Source organism: Sus scrofa, chromosome 14 (genome assembly GCF_000003025.6).
Source record: "Sus scrofa isolate TJ Tabasco breed Duroc chromosome 14, Sscrofa11.1, whole genome shotgun sequence".
In the NCBI taxonomy this organism is placed as follows: domain Eukaryota; kingdom Metazoa; phylum Chordata; class Mammalia; order Artiodactyla; family Suidae; genus Sus; species Sus scrofa.
The window spans coordinates 135,944,448-135,963,255 of record NC_010456.5 but is presented as its reverse complement, the minus strand read 5'-3'; the positions used below and the strand labels follow the sequence as shown (position 1 = coordinate 135,963,255).

The 18,808-nt window shown below is 48.2% G+C and overlaps 1 protein-coding gene and 1 long non-coding RNA gene across 2 annotated transcripts in view; one reads left to right on the top strand and one right to left on the bottom strand.

The window, feature by feature from the left end:
* LOC110256630 lies at positions 3,124-9,162 on the bottom strand. Its single transcript, XR_002338402.1, has 3 exons — positions 8,545-9,162; positions 8,081-8,273; positions 3,124-4,787 (listed from the first exon to the last, which is right to left on the bottom strand). It is a non-coding gene; the product is annotated as an uncharacterized LOC110256630 (long non-coding RNA).
* C14H10orf90 (chromosome 14 C10orf90 homolog) overlaps positions 9,237-18,808 on the top strand; it is a 235,402-nt gene continuing 225,830 nt past the window's right edge. The window contains 1 exon segment of the mRNA XM_013983872.2: positions 9,237-10,156. Coding sequence (XP_013839326.2) covers positions 9,917-10,156 — 240 coding nt within the window. The 5' untranslated portion in view covers positions 9,237-9,916.

The window sequence follows — 18,808 nt, the reverse complement described above, 5'->3', positions numbered from 1 at the left end:
GCAACAGCAAGATAAATGTGACCAGGTTACACGAGTCAGGGAAGAATAAGCTTCTGTTATGTTAGTTTGGTGACTTTCTGCATTGTGATCTGATTGAGAGAACACAAGCAGGACAAGAGAAGATAAAACAGAGGACTTAAGCCTATTAATCAGATTAAAGATTATGGTGTATGAAGCTTCCCATGAACACAACTGGCTGAGATAGAAGAACACCCCCAAACCGTCCCTGTTTCCCCTAATAGACAGACAGGTGAGGTATGAGAAGAGCAGGCGACTGTGGGGACTCGAGTGAGAGTGGCAGGGATGCTTGAAATCAGGGTACCCGGCCCTCCGCTTTGCTCTGAGTAGATACACAGGGTCAGGACTCTCCTGTGACTTGTCTTTGGTGGGTGGGCCTGGGTCCCTGCGTGGAGAGCACGCTGTTGAAATCAGAAGGACGAACAGTGGGTACCCGTAGGCTGCTGGGACTGAGGCTGCTGGGAGCACAGGTGTACAGCCATCTCCTTGAGATCCTGCTTTCAGTTCTTTGGGGGGTGCACCCAGGAGTGGGATTGCTGGATCACGTGGTATTCCCACATTTAATGGTTTTGTTTTGTTTTTAGGTCCTCACCTGCGGCATATGGAGGTTCCCAGGCTTGGGGTCGAATCAGAGCTACAGCTGCTGGCCTACGCCACAGCCATAGCAACTTGGGATCTGAGCCAAAGCTGTGACCTGCAGTGCAGCTCACGCAGAGCTGGATCCTTAACCCACTGAGCGAGGCCGGGGATGGAACCTGCGTCTTCATGGATCCTAGTTGGATTCATTTCCGCTGCACCTGGATGGGAACTCCCACATGTAATTTCTTATGGATCCATCATACTGTTTACTTCCCATCAAGAGGGCACCATCAGGGCTGGGTTTGACCTAACATTGTTTGCCCACTGCCTCGAACCGTGCCTGTCATCTGGGGGCTGTGCTCAGAAAGTGTCTGTGGAGCGAGTGCTGAGCAAGGGGCAGCCTGCTTCCCTGAAATCTGGTCGAGTCAAGGGATCATTAGCTTCAGCGGGGGTGGGGTGGGGGAGGCAGGAAAGTCTGGACTTTGGTCAGCATTTTCCAGGTAAGAGGCCAAAAGGACTGCCACGCCCTTCTTCCGAGGACTTGGGCTGTATTTCTGAAAACTCTTTTAGCCTTTGCGATTGGCTGGCAGGGTGGATTCTTCATGTTAACACCCCTCCCACCAACAAGGAGTTCCTGCTGTGGCTCAGTGGGTTAAGAACCTGACATAGATGTGGGCTTGATCCCTGGCCTCGCTCAGTGGGTTAAGCATCTGGCATTGCTGCAAGCTGCAGGGGAAGTTGCAGATGTTGCTCGGTTCTGGTGTTGCTGTGACTCTTGTGTAGGCCTGTAGCTTGCAGCTCAGGTTCAACCCCTAACCCAGAAAGTTCCATATGCCACAGCTGCAGCTGTAGAAAGAAACAAGAAACAAAACCCCTCAAACCAAATCCTCAGGCTTTCTATTTTCTTCTTTTTGAAAAGGGCACAGGACAGGTCTGGCCCTATGCTTCTTGTTCATTCCAGCTCTCCAAAACAAGGCTCTTTCCTTGTTTATGAAACAATGAATCTGGGTTACGGTGAGTAAACCCTTAGAACTCTCACTGCTGTGTTAACATCTAACAGCTTTCTAATTTTTCTGAATTTCTAAATTCAGATTGTGATAGAAATTATTGGAATTGTGGCGAGTTGCTTCTTATTTCATAGCGTAACAGGGAACATTTCTACGAATTCAGCTGCCTAAGATGAAAGTGAATAACTTTCTGTTTTGTTTGTTTGTTTTCCTTTTCTGTCATTGATCAGGAGCTCTGTGCAATGCGGAGTTAGAAACTTGTCGAATGATCCATTTGAAAACTCGTCTCTTGCTTTCTTCAGCCCAGTTTTGGAGAAGGTGAAGGAGAAAGAAAGGACTATCTAGGGGAAGAAAAAATAGGACTGTCAACCGATTTGAATGTTGACGGCTGGGTGAGCAGCACCGAGAAACCTTAGCCAGGGCGGAAGGCAGGAGCTGGGAATCTGAAGCCCAGGAGGAGAAAAGCTCACAGGAAACCCTTTGTGATCAGCCCCAGGGAGGGGGCAGAACCCCAGGTTTATTCCCCAAGTTGACGGTGATGGCCGCCGGGAACGCAGGCCCGGGGACACAGCCGAGAATGAGGAGCCTCAAAGCCAGCACCTGGGCGCACATGGGAGGGGAGATCGAGATGGCCCTGTGAGGTGGCCTTGACCCCCACGCCCCATGTCCAGGCACAGGGAGCAGGCACGGAGGACACTGCTTGCTGGACACAGATACTGGCCCGACTGGCCCAGCAGGCTTCACCCTGCTCTCAGCAAGGGTGCTGCGGTTTGTCTCTTGGCTGGAAGAGGCCTCCAGGACAGGTGCTGGGGGGTGGGGGGAGGGCCACTGGGTGATGGCGAGGGAAGATGCTTAGGTAAACAGCAAGGTCCTGCTGTGTGGCGCAGGGAACATAGTCAGTGTATCTTACAATAAACTGTAATGAAAGAGAAAGAACTAAAAAAGGCTAATCAAGCTGAGCGTAAAACAAAAAAAAAGAGGGACCAGCCCTAGGAGATCTCGCACATCTGGGCTTCCCACGGGGCCTGAGGTCACTTCAGATGCAGCTGAGAAGTGGAATCCTGTTCTCAAGTCACAGGGGGCAGCCTGCCCAGGTGGGGAGGGAGCCTGCTCCTGCTGCTGCTGCCTCGACAGTGAAGCCTTAGTTTGCTGCCTCTGGTCTTACTCATTGATGGACAGCTGAGGTGGCTAGAAAATTCTTATTTATATTTATAGGAAAGGACCTAAAAGGTAACTTACCATGGCCTATTTTTTTTTCTTTTTTTTCCTTTTAGGGCTGCTCCTCAACATATGGAGGTTGCCAGGCTAGGGGTCAAATAGGAGCTGCGGCTGCCAGCCTACACCACAGCCACAGCAACACCAGATCCTTAACCCACCGAGTGGGCCAGGGATCGAATCTAAACCCACAGACACTATGTCAGGTTCTTAACCTGCTGAGTCACAGCGCGATCTCCCAGGGCCTGTTTTATTTTCAGAAACACATCTTCTCCCGTGGATGTTCGCGTGTGTGGGGGCAGGCCCAGGCAGGCACAGCTATTGCATGGGACTGGTTTCCTGAGGTTGGGGAAATCAGGAACCGGCCCACCCTGGTTGTTGGTCCTAGCATGTGAGGGCGACCTGGCTGGCTGCTCACGTTTCCTCCACGAAGTGGGAGAGAATCTTGGAATCTACCTTGGGACCAAGGGAACCCTCTGGGGCTCCGGAAGAGCCTGTCCTCTGACCGGGACAGACTGCCTGGCACAGAGTAGGGGCCTGGCAGCCAGTGGGTGCATGTGAAGGCCATTCTCCTTCAGAGCATCAGCTGTGACCTAGGAGGCAGCCTCATCCACGCAGGTGGCTGCCACATGGCACTAACGGGGAGAGTCTGGTTTCCCTCAGCCAGCCAACCACCTGCTGTCCCAGGGGAGGGGAGGTGGGGGTTGGGAGTCCTGGAGGTTTAGCAGTGGCCATACCATGAGCTGGTGCTAGGCCTGCGACTTCCCCAGGGGTTTGGGTGTTTTGCTGATAAAATTTGAGTTCAGGAATTTGTTCAATATACTGCTGAAACAATTAATTCATACAAGCAAGTTACATGGCCAAGAGTGAGAGTCCATGTGTATTTGTGAGAAGGAAATATGGACAGAACGGAGGGTCCCCTCTCGGGCCATCGGCAGAGGCCTCCCCACCCTCGTTACCCACAGCCTGGCCTGGCATCCATTTCTTGTGGGAGGAGGGTGACAAGAAGCTGACACCCTAAGTTTTCCTTTGGGGTCACCTCGACGGAGGATGGGAAGTGGCAAATTGCGTCTCAGCTCCCCTTAAAAGCTCCCCCACGGACTTTACCCCCCGCTCCCGCTCGCCAAAGTATACACTTAAAATCAAACAGCCTTCTAACAAAGTCATTGCTTCTCTTTATTCGAAATCTGTTCTGAACCTGGAGGGTGCGTATAAAAACACCCCTTTTTGTCTTCAAATAACCCCCTTCTCCCAGTGAGTTTGAAGGAGGGCTGTGTGATTTCGGCCTCAGGGTGGGTGGCTTTTCTTTTCTTTTTTTTTTTTATAATTTTTTTAATTTTATTTTCCCACTGTACAGCAAGGGGGTCAGCTTATCCTTACATGTATACCTTACAATTACATTTTTTCCCGGTGGCTTTGCTTTGCAGCGGTGTTAGAAGGGGCTGTTGTGGAAATAACCTCATGTCTTTTCTACCAAAGGAAACCTTGGTGACTCCATGTCACTCCGGTGTTGGTGGAAACGCCTCTGCGACCCCCTTCCCCTTGACCCCTTTTCCCAGCAACAAGTGGTTTCAGTGAGCCAACCGGGAAGAGTGTGCGCCCTGACCTGACCCATGGGAAGGGGACGGGTCCATCACCTGCGTTAGGGGTCAATAGGGGAGGGTCCCTTGTTGGGCACCTGCACTTTTTGGAGGGCCCGCGCCCTTCTGCAGAAGTAAAGAGCCTTGTCGAGATGTCTCCTTGTCCACGTGTCTCACTTTCTGACACTGGCGACCCGAGCCGGCGTTGTCTTCATTTCCGACACCTTGAACATGGAGTTGCAGTGGTCGGCCCAGAGCTGAGCGCCGGGGGTGCGAGGTAAGTGAGTGGGAACAGCTTGCCAGGGGGCAAGACCTTGTTGTGGATGAAGATGGCACCAGGCTTTGGCCACTCACTGTTCCAGTTTTCTCCTTGGTTTGGCCACTTCTCCTCGGAAAATTAGGAGACAGGTGGAATTACTGTGGTTTCCAAACACTGTGCGGTTAAAAGGAAAAGCAATTCCATGACAAAAGAGAAAAGGGATACAGTTTGACGTATCCCAGGGATTCACTTGGGGATAGTAAACAGAATCGTCCTGCAGGACGTGCAGAAGATCAGAGATCCGTCTCTTGGAGATGACTAGGTTATTGGGTTTAAGACAAACACAGCAAAAGATTCAGGTGGTTGTTTTCCATCCAGAGGGAGGATTATTTGCAGGAAATGTGGCTTCAGCTAACGCTTCCCGTTCTTGGCTGTGACGCTTGATGACAAAATGTCTGCACAGGAAGTGAACAGTGAGGCCTGCGGTGGGTTGACTTTTATCCCTGGGAGAAAAAGTCAGCCACGTCAGGAAAGAGAGTTGATCCATTTTCATTTTATTCACCACTACTAATTACGGAGCACCTGCGCCTCGTCACCAACTGATCCCCTTTCCCAGGGCTGATGCTCACATCTGGCACAGCTGAGTGATTTGCAAGGGCCTGGGGTTCATCAAGGAAACTTGCCCTCTCTTCCTACCTGGTTAAAAAGTACAGGATCTATTAATACACATTTATTAATAGGTCATCAGCCATCTTATTCTCCGTCCCCTCGTTTTGTTCTAGAACCCCAGCAGGTGGGGTGTGGGAGGCATAGAAATCCGTGGCATCGTTTCCGGGTCCTACGGCCTGTGAATTTCGCACATCTGTCTTAAAAGGATGATGTTTAGATGGTCTCGCTGTGCCTCTGAGACAAAACTTCAGCTCCTACCTGATGAGTGGAGCACCCATAAATAAAAATGTCATTTTCCCCGAAAGGGAAATCAAATTATGAATGCAGAAATTCATAGTCATCTGTTTTTATTGTTGCCTAATGCTTTTAGATCTGTGCAGGCCCTGCAGAAAATCAGCTCTGAAACTCTGCATAATTAGGACATCTTTCATAGTCGTAAATGCTAATCCCATTGGAGAAGAGATTAAGAATTCACAGGCATAAATTCCTGGCATCAGGTACCTGTAGTTCCTTTTCTTTTTGAATAATTCATTATTTAATATTTCCCTGCATATCCTATACAGCCCTGCATGTTCTATCAGGGAGACCTAGGAGATTAATTTCACATAGATTTCAACACTAAATACATTCAAGGCTCCTTTATGTTGATTTGGTGTCACTGGATTGCAGTTGCCAACAACAGTGCGTTGTAGTTGGTTACCCCCGGGACTAATTTGGAGAAATTAAATAGAGTCTTCTGCACGACATCAAGGAGGTCAGAGGTCTAACTTTTATAGATGACTGAGTTATTTGGTTTAAGGAAAAAAAAAAAAAGATTCAGGTTGTTGTTTTCCATACAGAGGGAGGATTATTTGCAGTAAATATGGCTTCAGTTAATGCTTTTCCCCCTTGTTGGCTATGACACATTATGACAAAAGATAAGCTCGGAAAGGGAAAAGTGAAAGCCTACAGTTGACTTTTGTTCCTGCAAGTCTGGCTGCAGGGGTTTGGCAGCCCACCAGACACCCTACAAGACTAGATGCTATATCCTGTCTTCCCAGAGAGCATCTCAGGGTCTCCGTCAGCCAGTGCAAAGCTCTTCTGTTACAGAACCCAATTTGGGTCCCCTTGCCCACGGGCAATCAAGCCAGTCTAGAGACCCAGGATGTGTGCAGGAAAGTGCAGTGTTTATTGCAGGGCGCCAAGCAAGGAAGCCAGGACAGCTGGTGCTTAAAAGACTTCCAGGGAAAGATTTCTAAAGACAGGGGGAAGGATTCAGGGTGTGTAGGGGGTGGGATCAGCTCATGGACAGTCTTCTGATTGGCTGGTGGTGAGGTCATTGGGAGCCAACATCATCAACCTTCTGGTTCCAACTGGTCTGGGGTCTAAGTGCTGGTGGGCAGCATGCCCTTAACTTCTTCCACCTGGTGGGAGGCTCAGTCTCTGCAAAACAGCTCCAAAGACATGGCTCAGAATATTATCTGCAGCCCTTGAGGAGGAACGAAATGTTCTTGACTTTGCTGAATGGCTAAAGTATTATTTTGTCTTGCTTGACTATTTTCCTTTCTCTCTGCATTTTCTCACTTCTCTAATTAAATTTATTCTTTGACTAAAGTTCTTCTACAGACAAAAGCAGGTTGACCATAGGGTCCTGCTCAGTCACACGTCATTGGAAGCACTGCCTGTGCTCTGAGGACCTTTGGTCCCATCGCAGGTGGGGACCCTCCATGGAAGCAGAGTGTCCCTTTCATCTGCGTGTCTCAGCTGCCTGTCATGTGTTTAATAAATCATGCATTTTTAAGGACTAGCTCAAACTCTGTTGGGTACAAGTGACAGAAACTCAACTCAAATAGTTGAAGACTAAAGGAGAAAGTAGTACAAAGATCCTAAAATAAAGTATAATTTTCTAAATATATTGTTTATAAAAGTTTTACACACACTAACTAGCTGCAGTTCCTGCAGGCCTGGATTTTTTAAAAAAAGACTAGAGAGAATATTCTGAGCCAGGTCCTTGGAGCTCTTTTGCAGAGACTGAAACCCCACCAGGTGGAAGAAGTTAACTGTGTGCTGCCCACAAGCACGAAGACCTCAGACTGGTTGGAACCAGAAGGGTGAAGAAGCTGACTCCCAATGACCTCGCCACCCACCAAGCAGGAAAGTGTCCATGAGCTGACCACGCCCTGCTCCTCAAACCCTGTAAGACTCCTCACTACCCCCTCCAAGGGGGGCACAGGCCTCAAGGGCACCTGCCTGCTGTGTTCCCTCTTGGCCTGGCAATTAAGGCTACTTTCTGGTTTCCTCCAGCTCTGTCTCCAAGCTTCTATTTGGCATCAGGGTACAGATTTTGGCAACCGCTGCCTACAGAGTTCAGTTCTCTGTGTGTGGACTCAGAACCCAGCCTGGGGGCTTGTCACCTGTTTTCTCCTGGCCCAGACCCCTGATTCAAGGCTTGCAATTTCCACACCTCAATTACTGGGTTAATAGAAATAGTACCAAAACATGAAGTAAAAGGACTCCCTCATGCACCTACATCTCTAAATGACTTGAAATTCAAAATCCAGTACTTTTCAGCATCATTTAAATCTCCATTCTATTACATGTGTAGAGAATATTATGGAGTCCAGGCTAAACTTTGACTAAAGTTTTTCTACAGACAAAAAGCAGGTTGATCACAGGGTCCTGCTCAGTCACTAAATCGGGAGCGGAGATGTTGGGACAGGAATAGCGACTTTTCTGGAAAGCCATCAGACTGAGAAGGGGGTGGACAGACTCACCTTCCCCAGGTTAGAATTCAGGCTTCTCTTATACCAAAAGGGGAGGGGGTGTGGCTAGTGGCTGCCAGCTTCTTGGTGTGGGAATCCTTTGCCCTTGCAGGTGTCCATGGAGGTCCCAGGGGGCGGTTGCAGTGTTCCTATAAACCTTCAATAAGACAAACCTTTATTTTCTGTTCTGCAACATTTTATCTTTCTGCGGATAGAAAAATGTTATACTTTTAAAGGTCAGAACCTTTAGAATGGGCGATCTCATTTATTTCACGCTATAGGCAACATTCTTAACTTTAGCCAAAGCAATAGAATACAAAGTTTAAAGTGAAAGAAACAGATATAGAATCAGGTCTGTCCTTCCCTATTGCTAGGACTGTGTGCGAAATAATTTGGGCAGAACACATGCACCTATCTTTTGGAAATGATGCTTCATGTGCCTCTATCACACACTATTTTCTCGCCATTTCGCTCACCTGGTCCTTCCGATCGATGCTGGCAAAACTAGGCATCTGTGCACTGATGCCGAATGGAAACAAGGAGATTGGAGTTTGGGTGAGAAGTAGAAAAGAGTAGCTTGATTGCTTTGCCAGGCAGAGGGCAGGCTGGTGCCCTCAAAACCGTGTCCACTGGGTAGTGAGGAGTCAACAGTGTTCAAGGAGCAGGGCGTGGTCATCTCATGGGCATTCTTCTGATTGGTGGGCGGTGACGTCACTGGGCGTCAACATCATCAACCTTCTGGTTCCAGCCAGTCTGGGGTCTACCTGCTTGTGGGCAGCGTGCCATTGACTTTAACTTCTTCCACCTGGTCGGGGTTTCAGTCTGCAAAAGAGCTCCAAGGGCATGGCTCAGAATATTATCCTTGAGGAAGAGCTGAATGTCCCTGACTTTGCCGGATGACTTAACTATTATTATTTTGTCTTGCCTGACTGTTTCCCTTTCTCTCTGCATTTTCTCATTTCTCTGGTTAAGTTTATTTTGTTGTTACTAAAGTTTTCCACTGCCAAAAGGCAGGTGGAGGATGAGGGCGAGGTCCGTTCTGGGAGGGCGGACGCCATAGGGTCCTGCTGGGTTACACGGACAACCCTATAAGTGGCAGGTATTAGTCTGTCAAGTTTCCTCATGGGGAAACTGATGCTGGGCGGGGTCGGGGGGGGGGGATTGCCAGGGTTGGCCCAGGACCAGAGCCCTCAGCTGAGCCAGTGCACATGCTCCTGAGTGGTACCCCACCCTCTGTATCCCTGGTGCCTGCTTGCAGCCATCGCTGCCTCTGCACTTCTCTTTTTCACTTGAATGTGCTTCTTATCTTCTCCAGGGCTGAGGTCACCCTTTGTGTCAGTGGGAGTCTGCTCTTGTTCCTTTCAGTCCTGGCAAGAAGAAGCAGGAACTCTAAAAAGCGGCAATTATCACTCCTGGCTCCTATGTACGGTGCCCTGTAAATAATTTATTTGGATTCGAGGGGCCGGAGGCTGGAAAACATATTGCATGGTGCAGTAACCGGGCTGATTCTGTGTTTAAAACTTGAATGCAGCAGGAAAGGAAATGTGTCTGAAATCAGAGATGTCAAGCAACCTGAGAACACAGGTGTAAGTGCTGGAGATAGGTGGACGGCCGCAAGGAGGAGGATTTTCGGGGCATGCAGAGGTCACCCTGGAGGTTCCCACATGCCTGTCCTGCAAACTTTGCAGCTGAGGTTCGGCAACAACTAGGTCTGGAGCTTGAAAGCTCCGGGAGATGCCCCGGCCCAGGTGCACCCCAAGTGCCTCCCACTGCACTCGATACCTGGATTCAACAAAGCAAATTGTGTTGGCCAGGCTCGCCGGCTGAAGTCATAAGATTCCGCGTGTCATGCAGCAGCCTGGAATTCCTGCAAAACCTCATCAGAAGGGGTCTGCTGCCCGCCAGGCAGAAGCAGCCGTCCACCGGACTTTTCAGATCAGAACGTTTAGCACAGAGTTGAAAAACCACGTGATGGTCATGGATTTTGTGAAGAGGAATTGGTTTCCCTCCCAGAGAAGAGCCAAAGCGTGTATCATCCATATGTATCAAGGCCTGAAGACAGCTGAGCAGACAGCCAGCAGATACGAGGTAAGGCTGGCTTGGGGGGCACCCCTTATTCGGAGAAATGGACGGTTGCTTATCAAACAGACAGCTCAGATGTTCTATCTCGTCTAATAAATTAATCATCGGCTTGCAGTTTTCCCCAAGGGATTTGGAAAAAGGCTTTCTCATCTCCATTTATTTCAGTTTTTGAAATCTGAGGGGGGGAGCATATGGGATGACTGTAATTTACACATGACATTGATAAACACTTAATAGTGCTCCAAAGTGTTGGATAATCGTATCTATATTTAGAAATGGCAATGTATTCCTGCCAGTTAAATAGTCTTAGCTGTGTTAAGTTTGCAATCACCTGTCTTTAAAAACAAATTCCTATTTGTCTCCTGATGTGTTAGGCAGGAGATATCTGTGCCTTGGCTTGATCAAGTTAAAACAGAATGATTTAAGTTACACCAGTAAGAATGGGCTTTTATTTTTTGAGGATGAGCTCTTATTTTCAAGCAGAAACTACTTTTCATGGGAGAAGAAGAACTTCGGAGATTGAGAATGTCAAAGTGAGATAAACACATTACTCTGAAACATATTTGTATTCTGCAACTAGAATAAGCCACAAGCAGTTACCCTTCAGAAAGTAAACACACATGAAATCTGATCAGCTCTTTATTGTACATGGAATAAATTATGAATGACATTGTAATTGATTCCCATGGAGCTCACTTACCCTCCCCTTTGATAAATGTAACATGCAAATTGCTAATGTCTTATGAAGAGGTAACCTTTCTGAATAGTGATGCTGTTTTTAGGAAAGGCTTCCTGTGAATGCTGGCAAAAACTCCAGATCTTTTGTTCTCCACACTGGGCTTCCTTATTCCAGGGCAATGTCAGAACCTGTTCTGCAGGGTTCAAGGCTGGCTTCTCCCAGGTGCCAGCTCTGGGACTGTGAATTTCCGTGTTCACAACAGAGATGTAAAGGCCACAGAAATAATGGTGTTAATTAAATTCAGTAATAGGTGTTCATTAGTTCATTGCCCAATCAGCCAGAGCAAAAGGTGTGCAATTAGAATATAATTGAAAGAAACCAGGGATGTTATTACTCACAAGTAATTAATCGGATGGGGACAGAATTTCGTCATTGTATAATTTTCCCTGAGGTTATTTTTCAGTCCTCCAGAGAGAGAGGAAAACTTGTTGAATTATATCATCTTCCACTTAAAAAAAAAGTGTTCATGGCTCCATTTTAAACCCTGAAATGGCAAAGAGCAGCTCTCATTTTTGCCTTTTTTGTATGCATAAACCTTTGTTTATCCCCCAGCAACATTTAAGGTGACGAGGTGGAAAAGTGCGTCTTTGTAGGATGTTGTAAAAAACAGCTATTACACTGACCATCACAGCTACATTTTTGTGTGTGTGACCCACCCCCACCCCCACCCCAACCACCCAACCAAATACAGCTAACAGTTGAGGCTGTGTGCCTGATGCTTGAATGTAACCTGGAGCATGAAGTCTTTTTTAAAAAATGTTAATGCCAAACTCCCAATTTATCCCTGCCTTCTTTCACCTTTGGTAACCATAAGCTTGTTTTCTATGTCTGTGGATCTATTTCTGTTTTATATATAAATTCATTCGTATCATTTCTTTTAGATTCCACATGTAGGCTATATGGTATCAAATGATATTTGTCTTTGTCTAGTTTACTCCACTTAGTATGATCATCTCTAGGTCCATCTATGTTGCTGCGAATGGCACCAGTTCTTTTCATGGCTGAGTAATATTCCACTGTATATATATGCCGCATCTTTATCCTTTCACTTGTCGATGTACACTGAGGCTGCTTCCATGCCTTGGCTGTTGTCAATAGTGCTGCAATGAACACTGGGGTGGATGTATCTTTTCAAGCTATGGTTTTCTCTGGGTATACAGGAGTAGGATTTCTGGATCGTATGGTAGTTCTATGTGTAGATTTTTAGGGAACTTCCGTACTGTTCTTCACAGCAGTTGCATCCATTCACATTCCCACCGAGAGTTTAAGAAGATTCCTTTTTCTCCACATCCTCTCCAGCAGTTATCATTTGTTAGAATCTTAGGTTAAAGTGAGTCTGAGACCCACAACCATTAGGCTGGCCAGCTGGACAGTCCTCACTGTGTCAGTGCTTTGAAAAGTGGCCCTGGCAGGGCCCACTTCCTCTGCTCAAGGGCAGGCCAAGTTGGAAAACCATCACCTGGGGTCTGAGCCTCTTGTCCTTCTGAATTCTGAGCTCTGTTCCTTTAGTGGCAAACATTTCAGCGTTTTAAATATTCCATAACCATTGAACTGTTCTTCATGTCTTTTCCCGCGGTGGCAAGCAGCACCATTTAGGTTAGAAAATCTAGCAAGAAGGTAACTTCTTTACTCAACTTCCAAGCTGAACGTACGAGACCCCAATTAACAGCCTTGGGTCCTGTTAGCGTTGGTCCAGTGACCCTTTCTCTCTCAAAGGCTCCAAGGCCATTGGTTAAATGCCGGGGCTTTAACCATAAAGTACCTGATGGGGCGAGAAATGAGCAAGGTCATGGGAGGAATCACCATGTGCAAAGTGCTCGGTGGAAGGAACTGGCCGGTTCTCTAGGAAAAATGAGTTTGGGAGATTTTGCTTCAGCTGATGGATTTCAGGTCCTTCCCAGGAGGATGTACAGATCTGCTCGAGTTGGGTTTGAGGTCTAAGGCGGACATTTCTCGAAAACTGTGGCCTCAGTCGTGAGCTTGGTCGATGCACAGGGGTGCTGCCTCTCATCTGGGGCAAGCAGTGACCCAGCCTAACTCTGGCCCAGGGATGGTCCAGCCACACTCATTCCTGTACTTAAACTGCCTTTTAATAGAATAACAAGCAGATGCGCTGTGCTGAGAGGCAGCTGGATTGGAAGCAGGTGCTGGTGGGGGAGCCAAAGGTCTTGGTCTTCATGTTTCCAAGGCCTTGCTCCCTGCTGACTCCAGAAAGCCCCCAACTCTTAAAACACAGTAGGTTAAGGGTCTTTCTCCTTCTGCATACGTACCTGATCCATTTTAGACCTCACAACAGCCATAACTGGGCAGGAGATGGATTTGTTTTTGAGTTCTGGCCGCAGTCAATATCGCAAGCGTGGCCGCTTTCTGAGATGCCCAGTGAAGCAGAGTGTGGACGGTCCCCCTGACTTTAGGAAGGGAAGCCCCGTAGACCTCAGGGAGGTGTTTGAATATGAGTCGCCTCTGTTAGTGGATTGTGGAGACCTTTCTGATGACAGGCGCAAGCTGGGGCTTGCCAGCCCAGTCTCACTCATCTGTCTTCCTGTAGGTGACAGGTTCTCATGCATTTAATCATTAGCTGAAGCAGGGAACGTTTCTGTCTTTGGTGATCACCATTTGGCCACACTGCATCATTTCCGTCTCCCCTTACTATTCATCCTTTTTTTTTTTTTCTTTTTCTTTTTTGGATTTGGCTGTGGTGCTCAATTCTGAATATAAGAATCAGAGCAAACTTAAAAAAATGTATTTATTTATTTTCCTTTTTTGGCCACCCCGTGGCCTGTGGACCTCCCGAGCCAGGAATCAGATCCAATCTGCAGTCGAGACCTAAGCTGCAGCAGGGTCAATGCTGAATCCTTAACTCTCTCTGCTGGTCCAGGGACCATACCCTCATTCAAGCTCTCCCAAGACTCCAAGACTCCCAGCTTGTGCCATAGCGGGAGCTCCAACTTTTATTTTTCATATTTATCTATTTTTTTATATGCAAAATATTGTGCATATTTAATGGGTACATTTTGATGAGTTTAAACATATGCACACATCTGTGGAACCATCACCGCAATCAAGGTACTAAATATGGACATCACCTCTAAAATTTCCCTGTGTGTGTGCCGTTTGGTTTTTTCTTGCCCATGCTCTCAGCATGTGGATGTTCCCAGACCAGGGATGGAACCCATGCCACAGCTGCAGCCTGAGTCAATGCAGTGAAAACACCAGGTCCTTAGCCTACTGCACCACCAAGGGAATTGCTCTGCTCCTTGTGTTCTTTTGCAGGTTGCTCTTGTTTTAGTTTTGGATGGTAAGAACATAACATGAGAGCTAGCCTCTTAACATATTTTGAAGTAACAGTACTGTGTTGTGAACCACAGGCACTATAGTGTGTAGGAAAGCTCTGGAACTTATTCATCTTGCACACATGAAGCCTCATACTAGCTGAGTGCAACTCTGCATTTCCCCCTTTCCCAGCCCCTGGTAACTACTCTTCTATTTTCTGCTCCTAGGAACTTGCCTAATTTAGATTCCTCATATAAGTGGAATCATGTAGGACACGTCATAGTTTATCCTTCTGTGGCTGATTTATTTCACTTAGCATAATCCTCTAGGTCATTCATGTTGTTGCAAATGGCAGGATTTCATTCTTTTTCAGGGCTGAATAATATTCCAGCATGTATATATTACTTTATCTATTCATCTCTCAGTGGACATTTGGGTTGTTTCCTCATGGTAAACTTTAAAATCTGCATATGCCTGTGGCCCAGCCAAGGCCGCCATGGCCCAGTGTGGGCGGGTATTTGATTTCGTCGTCTTTTCGAGAGCATTGAACTTTGTTCTGGCATGAGATTATGTTACTTGAAAACGCTTTGATGCTTTTGCACCTTACTTTCCTCAGTAGACTTTAGTCAGGGGCGTTGCTTCTCAATCGGGTGATTTTGGCCCCATGATGCCTAAGAGAAACGTGGAGACAGAGTTTTGGGTGAAGTAGGAAAGAATTGCTTTGGTGGGCAGAGGGGGCCACAGCAGGCCGGGTGCCCTCAAAACTGTGTCCCCGCCCCGGAGGGGGTGGGGGTAGTGAGGAGTCTTACAGTGTTCAAGGAGCACGATGTGGTCCCTTGTGGACATTCTTCTGGTTGGTTCAGGGTCAGGTCACTGGGAGTCCACATCTGGTTCCAAGTGGTCTGGGGTCTACGAGCTCGTGGGCCGCTTATAGATGACCTTTTCTACCTGGGGGGCTTCCAGTGTATGCAAAACAGCTCCAAGGATGGCTCAGAATATTATCCAGGAGTTCCCATCGTGGCTCTGCAGCTACAAACCAGACTCATATCCACGAAGATGCAGGTTTGATCCCTGGCCTCGCTCAGTGGGTTACGGATCCTGTGTTGTCATGAGCTGTGGTGTAGGTCAGAGATGTGGTTTGAATCTGGTATTGCTGTGGCTGTGGTGGAGGCTGGCAGCTGCAGCTCCGATTTGACCCCCACCCCGGAAACGTCCATGTGCCAAGGGTGCGACCCTGAAAAAAAAAAAAAAGAATATTATGTATAGTCCTTGAGGAAGAACCCAAGCCCTTGACTTAGTTGACTGGCTAAACTGTCATCGTTGTGTCTGGCTTGACTGTTTTCCTGTCTGCATTTTCTCACGTCTTGCATTAAGTTTCTTCTTTGACCAAAGTTTTTCTGCAGACAAAAGGCAGTGGAGGACATGGGTGGGGTCTGTTCTGGGAAGGCCCCTAGGGTCCTGCTTGGTTGCACCCAGAGGATGTTGGGTACTGTCTGCAGACATTGTGGTTGTGACAACTCGGGGAAGGGGCTGCTGGTGCCTACTGGGGAGAGGCCAGGGGTGCTGCTAAATAACCTACAGTGGCTGGGACAGAGCAAACAACTCCTGGGCCCGAAACGTTAATAGCGTGGAGGCTGAGAAACTCCACTCCAGGGCTAATTCAGCCCCACCCTGAAGACCCAATTCTTGTGAAGACCCTGCTAACTGTCCTGTGTGTGTGAGAGCTTCCGCAGGGCCAATGGGAGCATGCACAGGTTCCAGCTCTGGCTGGGTGCCCGCAAGCGTCTGGCTTCCCACCTTCTGGTAGTTCTTTTCCCGGTTCCAGTAAGCGTGTGAAAGTCTGGGTCCAGCCAAGGACTGCAGCTGCAGGCCCCTCCTTTCCTTGCTGTGCTTTGGGGTTTGGCCGCAGAATGCTCGCTGCCTCAGCCTCTCTGAATCCTCGCCCGTGCCTCCTCCACGCAGCCAGACCCCAGACCCTCTCGGGTTTCCCTTCTGGATCCGCAGCCTGGAAACCGCCTGCGGGTGGGGGCAGGTGCGGGCCTCAGCTCTCTGCTTGCCTCTCTGCAGGATCACAGCCCGCGACGCTCACGTCCAGTGTCTGGAAACAATCGCTTCAGAGCATTTGTCTGTTACTCCATCGTGGCCGGAAATAGACGTGTCTCCCCTGGTGGTTTTGATGTCCCATTAAAGTGGAGAAACGCCACTCCGGGCTTTGATGAATGTTTTCCAGTGGTTGAAAGGAGCCCTTAGGTCGTATGAAATAAAAGCACTCAAGCTTTAAGTGCTTGGTTTCCAGATAACTTTATTCAGGAATAAAGGAGTCACTGAGACCAAACAGAAGGTAAAACAAACATCCTCTTTCTTCTCGCAGTTATCAGAAGGTACAGAACCCCTTACCTATTTCCCAACCAGCCTGAAAGGATTGCGCCAGATCAGCGTATTCAGAGCCTCACTTTTCTGCCCAAAGTCTTGGCCTCCACGTGCTATTTTTACTGGGATATGTGGGTGGTTCTGTTTACAGGGGAGGCACTGAGCCCTCTCGAGGGAGGAAGGTTGGGGAAAAGGCCATTTTGCAAAGGAAATGAGCTTTGCAACCCGATGAACAGGTCAGAACCACTGCCTCATACCCAGGGCCCGAGAGGGTACCTGGTACTTCTAGAATCTTCTAGAAGCCTCAACTACTGGCCCACGGATGATGGCTGGCAGCCTCTGTCCAATTGCAGGAGGAGGGCATCCAAGAGGCAAACGATGGAATGACCAGCCCTTGGAATCGGGGCTGCCTGCCCGCCTATCCGTCCAGCCCCTCCCCTCCCCCACGACGGGAGCCTGGCTGTTGGGGCCGAGGTCCCGATGAGGCCCCGGAGGTCAGAGGTGAGATGAGTCGTGCTATTCAGGAAGCACACCTGATGCCTGAAGTCTCCAAATTAACTGCCCCGTGAGTGTCTATTAGGCGTGAAGTGCAAGGTGAACAGTTACATTCTCAGCCAAGGCTAGTGAGATCCATCTGACATGGTTTTGGCCGACTTCCATCAGGAAACGGGCCATGGGTGGGGGAGATGGCAGATGAAAGGGGGGTGTGTGCGACTGAGAGTGAGGCCACGGGACGCTGTCTTTCTGCAGTCTTGCTAGTTGTGCCTTTGGCCAGTTTCTTGATCTCTTTGAGCCTTCGTTTCCTCATCTGTGTTCATGAGAAGGTGGTGACATCTGCCTTACAGGGCTGCTGGAGGATCAGGGGAGGTCGTTGTGACACAGGCTGAGCCTCGGGCCTGGGCTGGAGGTGGCATATCGGAAAAGTGCGCCTTGTTGATGTCGAGTTCCAGTGTGCCTTTGTCTGCCATCCCCAACTTTGTTGCAGAACCATGGCATGAAGACATGGCCCCTGGACCCAGGCTAATTGTGACCAGTGCTTTAGGAGGCTGCCCTCACGTCAGAAGTCGTGTTTAAATTGGCCGCACATCCCCTTCCCACCGTCCCCACCCTCAAAGTGCCGAGTGACGGGGACCCCTGGCCCTCTATACCCTTGGCGTGGAGATGGCCATTCCCCAAGCACCTCGGAGATTAGTCACCAAGTTGACCTTGAGCTGAATGTAGAGCGTCTACCCTGAGCCACTCGGTCCTGTGGTCAGCTGCAGATTCCACCTGTGCCGAGAGACCCTGGAGGAGATGAATCCACACACATCTGACTCCCAAGGGTCAAGCCAGGGTCAGGTCAGGAAGCGTGAACAGGATGTTTTTCATGGAAGGTGGACCCACCCTTTGAAGACCCACCCAGATCTAAGCGGGGTTTCCCACCTTGTAAAGAACAGAATGGCCCTCACACTTCAGTGTCCTGTAGAGTCCTCAGGACGGCTTCTTACAGATGGGCTCCAAGGAAGGGTAGGGTCCAGAAATCTCTGTGGTTTTTGTGGGGTTTTTTTTTTTTTTAAGTTTTTATTCTGAAGCTTTTAAGCTTTAAGTACATTTGGAAATCACTGGAGAATTTTAAGCAGAGGAGTGACTTTTTTTTTTTTTAATGGATGAATATTTGATTTACAATGTCATGTTAGTTTCAGGTGTTCAGCAAAGTGGGATATATATATATCCTTTTCCATTCTAAGTTATTACAAGATATTAAATACAGTTCCCTGCGTCATACAGCAGGTCTTTGTTGCTTATCTATTTGATATGTAGCTGTATATATTGGTTAATCCCCAATTCGCAGTTTAGCCCCCCCCTCCCCCTTTGGTAATCGTATGTTTATTTTCTATGTCTGTGAGTCTATTTCTGTTTTGTAAATAAATTCACTTGTATCATTTTTTTAGATTGCACGTATATAAGGGATATCATAGGATATTTGTCTGACTTCTCTTACTATGAGACTCTCTAGTTCCATTCGTGTTGCTGCCCATGGCATTATTTCATTCTTTTTTTATGGCTGAGCACAGAAATCTCTGTTTTTAAACGTGAAAACCAGGTGATCCTACTGTGGGTCTGCAACTTTGATCTGCAAATTTCAGGTTGATGTTTTCCAACCTCGTAAACCGAGGAGAAAATGACAAAGCAGCCCGTGTGAATTGCCTGTGTGAGAAAACCGGCATGAGGGGGCTGGGGGGTTGGTGGGGGCGTGGCCGGACCACTGGGTGCAAGGAGAGCTGAGATGGGGATGG